General features: G+C 53.4%; 1 protein-coding gene across 1 annotated transcript; it reads right to left on the bottom strand.

Moving 5' to 3' along the window:
• Positions 1-678: 678 nt before the first annotated feature.
• Positions 679-2748, bottom strand: LOC117519662 (retrovirus-related Pol polyprotein from transposon 17.6). The gene has a single exon (XM_034180933.1). It carries the CDS (start codon positions 2746-2748, stop codon positions 679-681), a length of 2070 nt encoding a protein of 689 aa, XP_034036824.1.
• Between the last annotated feature and the right edge of the window lie 2496 nt (positions 2749-5244).

The following is a 5244-nucleotide window of genomic DNA, read 5'->3' as shown; positions in this document are numbered from 1 at the left end:
ACTTGGACCCTATAAACCACCTCCCCGACACGCTCTAGCACCCTGCATGGGCCATCCCAGTGACTGTCCAGTTTTGGACAACGCCCCTTCTTACGTTTGGGTGTATAGACCCAAACCAGTGGGCTATCTCGAGACGATCCTGCAGCTTCCTTGCATACTCCGGTCCTGGTGGGTCCCGTGTTGTGTCTGGTGGCCACCCAAAAACCAGCTCAGCTGGGGTCCGGATTTCCCTAGCCAGCATCAGCATGGCAGGGGTGCAGTTTGTAGAGCTCTGGACAGCAGAGCGGTAGGCCATCAAGACCAGGGGAATGTGTCTGTCCCAGTCGCGCTGGTGGGTGGCAGTAAGGATTGCTAGCTGCTGCTGCATTGTGCAGTTAAAATGCTCAACTAACCCGTCACTCTGTGGATGTAATGGTGTGGTGCGTGTTTTCTGCACATTCAACCGGTCACACAGAGCTGTGAAAACCTTGGACTCGAAGTTCTGGCCCTGGTCACTGTGGATTATGTCAGGTGTTCCAAACCGGCTGAACATGCCCTCCAACAGGGCGTCTGCCACTGTTTCTGCTTCTTGAACCAGCAGAGCATAAGCTTCTGGCCATTTTGGAAAGTAGTCCATCGCACAGAGCACATACTTATTTCCTCGGTCAGACACTGGAAAGGGGCCCATGATGTCCACCGCTACCCTTTCCATGGGCTCCCCAACTGCTTGCTGCTGTAGAGGGGCCCGGGACTGATCAAGGGGTCCTTTATAGGCTGCACAATCATCGCAGCGCTGACAGAAATCCTCAACATCACGGCGATGCTGACCCCCCGGCGCAGCCAACGAAGGGTCTTAGTACTCCCGAAATGTCCTGAGCCTGTACCCCCATGGCACGCCTTCAGCACTGTCTGTCTAAGGGTTTTGGGGACCACTACCTGCCATCTCTCTTCCCCGGTGGCAGGCTCCTTCCATGCCCGCTGGAGCACCCCATCTAGCATGTGTAACATGCTAAACTTACTCCACAGGCCCTTAACAGTCCCTGACAGGCCCATCACCCCCTCCCAGGACGGTCTGACTCCGCTTTGGACCCACTGCCGCACAGATTTCAACTCTTTATTGTCTTCCTGCTGAGAGGCCCAATCTGCAGCCCCAACAGCCTCTAGAGAGCAGCATGTTTGTTCAGCAGCCAACCCCTCCCCCCTGAGTTCCATTTCCCTGGCATCCCTGCGGTTGCAGTAGCTACAGCCGTCCACTGCACATGGACGCCAGGACAGGGCATCAGCATTGGCGTGCTGGGCCCCTGGTTGATGCACGACACTGAAGTGAAAAGACTGCAGCTCCTCCAGCCATCTTGCAACCTGGCCTTCCGGCTCCCTGAAAGATACCAGCCACTGAAGGGCTGCATGATCAGTCCTGATTGTGAAGGGCACACCACATAAATAATACTTGAAGTGCCGGGCAGCCAAAATAACAGCCAGAAGCTCACGTCTGGTCACACAGTAGCGTCTCTCACTCTTATTGAAAACGCGGCTGAAATATGCCACCACCCGCTCCCCTTCAGGACCCACCTGCGCCAACACTGCTCCCATTCCCACATCACTGGCATCCGTATCCAGCAAGAATGGCAAAGTGGGGTCCGGTGTGGTGAGAACAGGGGCATTTGTGAGAGCCTGCTTAAGGGTAGAAAATGCCTCTTGGCAGTTTGGTGTCCACATGAAAGGCTGGTTGTTCTGGAGGAGACAGAAAAGAGGGGCTCCAATGCAGGAAAAACCCTTCACGAACCTCCGATAGTAGGAGGCCAGTCCGAGAAAACTCTTGAGCTGCTTCTGGTTATCTGGGACTGGCCAGTCCCTGATAGCCTGAATTTTCACCTGGAGCGTGCTGATGCCTTCGCTGCTCACTTTGTGGCCAAGGAACTCCACCTCCCGCTGCATAAAGTGACACTTTTCCGGGTGCAACTTCAATCCGGCAGCAGCAATCCTTCCCAGCACCAGCCTCAGGGAGTCCAGCGCAGCCTCGAAGGACCTCCCATGGACGAGGACATCGTCCAAGTACACCAAGCACTCCTGTCGAGGAACCTTGGCCAGAACATTGTCCATAAGCCTCTCGAAGGTCCCAGGCGCATTACACAGTCCAAAGCTGAGAACCTTGAACTGCCAATGTCCCCTGGTGGTGCTGAATGCTGTCTTTAGCCTGGATTCCTGGGTGATGGGCACCTGCCAATACCCACTGCGCAGGTCCAGTGATGAGAACCATGAGGAGCCGGACACCAAATCCAGGGTCTCATCCACTCGGGGGAGGGGGTAACAGTCTTTTTTTGTCACCTTGTTTAGGGGCCTATAATCCACGCAAAACCTCCACCTTGAGCTATTCTTTTTAGGGACCATGACCACAGCCGAAGACCATGGGCTGTCTGAGGGCTCGATTATGCCCGCCTCCAGCATGGCTTGAACCTCACGATCAGCAGCCTCCTGTCGAATCATAGGCAAGCGACGGGGTCGCACTTTGATGGGCCGTGCATCCCCAGTGTCAATGTAGTGCTCCGCCAGGTGTGTGAGGCCCACTTCATTTTCACTGAGTGCAAAAATGTCCTTAAATTCCCACAGAACCTGCCACAGTTCCACTTGCTGCTGTTCATCCAGACCAACGCAGCTTCCTTGCCAGATACCCCGGATAGCCTCCATCCGATCTACTGGGGCACCCAGCGGGGCTAAAACATCTGCAGACAGCACAGCTGGGGTGAGTGGCGTGGGCGGGCTGGATCTCATCCAGATGAGGACTGGCTAGCTCTGAATGTGCAGCAGTGCATGAGATGGGCGCCACCGGGAGAACCTGATTGCAGTGCGGGATCAGTTGGATAGTCTGCCCTCCCGGCAAGATGAGCACACCTGCCCCGAGGTCCACTACACACCCTGTGCTTCTGAGAAAGTCCAGGCCCAAGACACATGGGTCTTTCACCTCAGCCACCCATGCCAGAAAAGTCACTGTCAAACTCCCTACTGTGAAAACAAAAGTTCCTCTGCCCTTCATTTCAGCCGTCTGACCAGTCACTGTCCGCAGCCTCACTGACGTCGGCTCTAGAACGGTCCCTTCTGGGACGACATCAGGTCTCATCAATGTGGCAGTAGATCCCGTATCCACGAGGGCTGGGCAGGAAACATTTCCAACCAGCACAGGAACATGGCAGCGGTCACCCACCTCTGTCCAGCCCACAGTCTCTACCGCATCAGCATGCGGATCCTGGTGAATGGTTGACGGGGTCTGTGTCATCCAGGCTACACGGACCCTTTCCCGTTTCCCTGCTGACCTTTAGCTTCTGGACAGCGACGGAGCATGTGTCCTGGCTGGCCACACCCCCAGCAGACAGCAGGCAGGTTGTGTTGCACTCCGCTCACACTAGGTCCCACTGACAGATTTTTCACAGCAGGTACCAGCTCCTCTGCTCACACCAGTCTCTGTTCTGGCAGCTCTTTCACAGTGGTAGCCATCACTGGTGTAGGTGTTGGCGGCTTTATGGCACAGGTGGCGATCTCCCTCTCTAGGGCCAGTTCAAGCGCCTCAGTGTCACGGGGTGGGCGAGCTGTACGTGTAAGCGCAGCTCCACAGGTGTCAGTGCATGGATGAACTGGTCACAGACTAGCTCATTCAGGATTGTGCTTGGCATTCCTTCATATACGCGTCTGCCCATGCTCTCAATCTCATGTGCCAGGGATCGCAGGGGCTCATCTGGCCGCCTGACATGGTGTTTAAACTCACACCGCAGGGAGTCTTTCAGATTAAAAAGTCCAAAGCGTCTCTGCAGAGCTCCGACCATCATAGAGTAGTCCCCTCTCTCCTCCGGGCTCAGGAGCAGGAGGCAGTCTGCAGCTTCCTCTGTCAATGAAAGTGCCAGCTGCACAGCTTTAATCTTCTCAGACCAGCCTGCAGTGGCTGCTAACAGTTCGAACTGTGCCCGGTAAGCTTCCCAGCTCCCTCTGCCAGAGAACAGCGGTGTCGTGGAGCGGGTGACAAAGAGCTGCTGGGCGCCGCCATCTTTGTTAGTCTCTGAGCCTGCGCTGCATTCAAGAGTGGGCTGCATGGCATCCCGACAGCGGGTAACAGTGCTGTCCAGCCGCTGTGAATTCCAGCACTCCAAGGCAATCATGGTGTTTTCTGGAATGTCTATTGCGCACTCATCGGCCTCCTTCTTTACCTGCAGCCGGGCACTCGAGCTGGAGGACATCTTCTCCCCCCGCTTAAAGCAGCGGCTCATGCAGTGGGCAAATTCCGAGCTTCTGACACCAATGTAATACCCCTAGCTGCAGGGAGGTCAGCCAAAGACCATGGTTCTCTTCCAGAACTTTTATTTAACACACAAAAGAGAACAGAGTTGCTGTTGCAGCCACACTACAATATATATATACATACATACATACATACACACACACATATATATATACATACACACATACATATTTATAAATATATATGCATATACTGTATATACATGATTGGAATGAAAAATAGGAGCATCTTATTTACAATATGTGAAATAATGTTTAGATGTGATAAGGTGACACTAGTGTTGGAATTTATAAACAAGTTGTTATTGCATATGATTTGTAGACAGATTAATATTGCACATGATTTGTGGACATAATATTGCACGTGATTTGTGGACATATCATTGCATGTGGTTATTTCACAGTGTTATTGTACAGTATGATAGCAGCAGGGATGAATGACCTGCGGTATTGTTCCTTCTTGCACTGAGGGTGCCTCAGTCTGTCACTGAACGAGCTGTTCAGCTCCACTACAGTCCGGTGCAGAGGGTGAGAGGAGTTGTCCATGATGGATGTGAACTTGGCTAACACCCTCCTCTCAGCCACCTCCTCCAGAGACTCCAGAGGACAGAGCTGGACTTCCTGACTAGCTTGTTCAGTCTCTTTCTCTCCCACTCTGTGCTGCCCGGGGCCCACCAGACGACAGCATAGAGGAGAGCAGAGGCTACAACAGAGTCATAGAAAGTCTTGAGCAGAGGCCTGCTCACTCCAAAGGATCTCAGTCTCCTCAGGAGGTGGAGGCAACTCTGGCCTTTTTTGTACAGGGCGTCAGTGTTGTGAGTCCAGTCCAGTTTGTTGTTGAAGTGAACACCCAGATATTTAAAACTGTCCACAGTCTCTATGTCCTCCCCCTGGATGTTCACCAGTGAGTGAGGTGGTGGTTTCCTCCTGATGTCGATCACCATCTCCTTCATCTTACTGGTGTTGAGACAAAAGTGGTTG

The sequence above is a fragment of the Thalassophryne amazonica genome, chromosome 11 (genome assembly GCF_902500255.1).
Source record: "Thalassophryne amazonica chromosome 11, fThaAma1.1, whole genome shotgun sequence".
Classification (NCBI taxonomy): Eukaryota; Metazoa; Chordata; class Actinopteri; order Batrachoidiformes; family Batrachoididae; genus Thalassophryne; species Thalassophryne amazonica.
The sequence above is the reverse complement of the archived record's forward strand: the minus strand, read 5'-3'. Positions and strand labels throughout refer to the sequence as shown.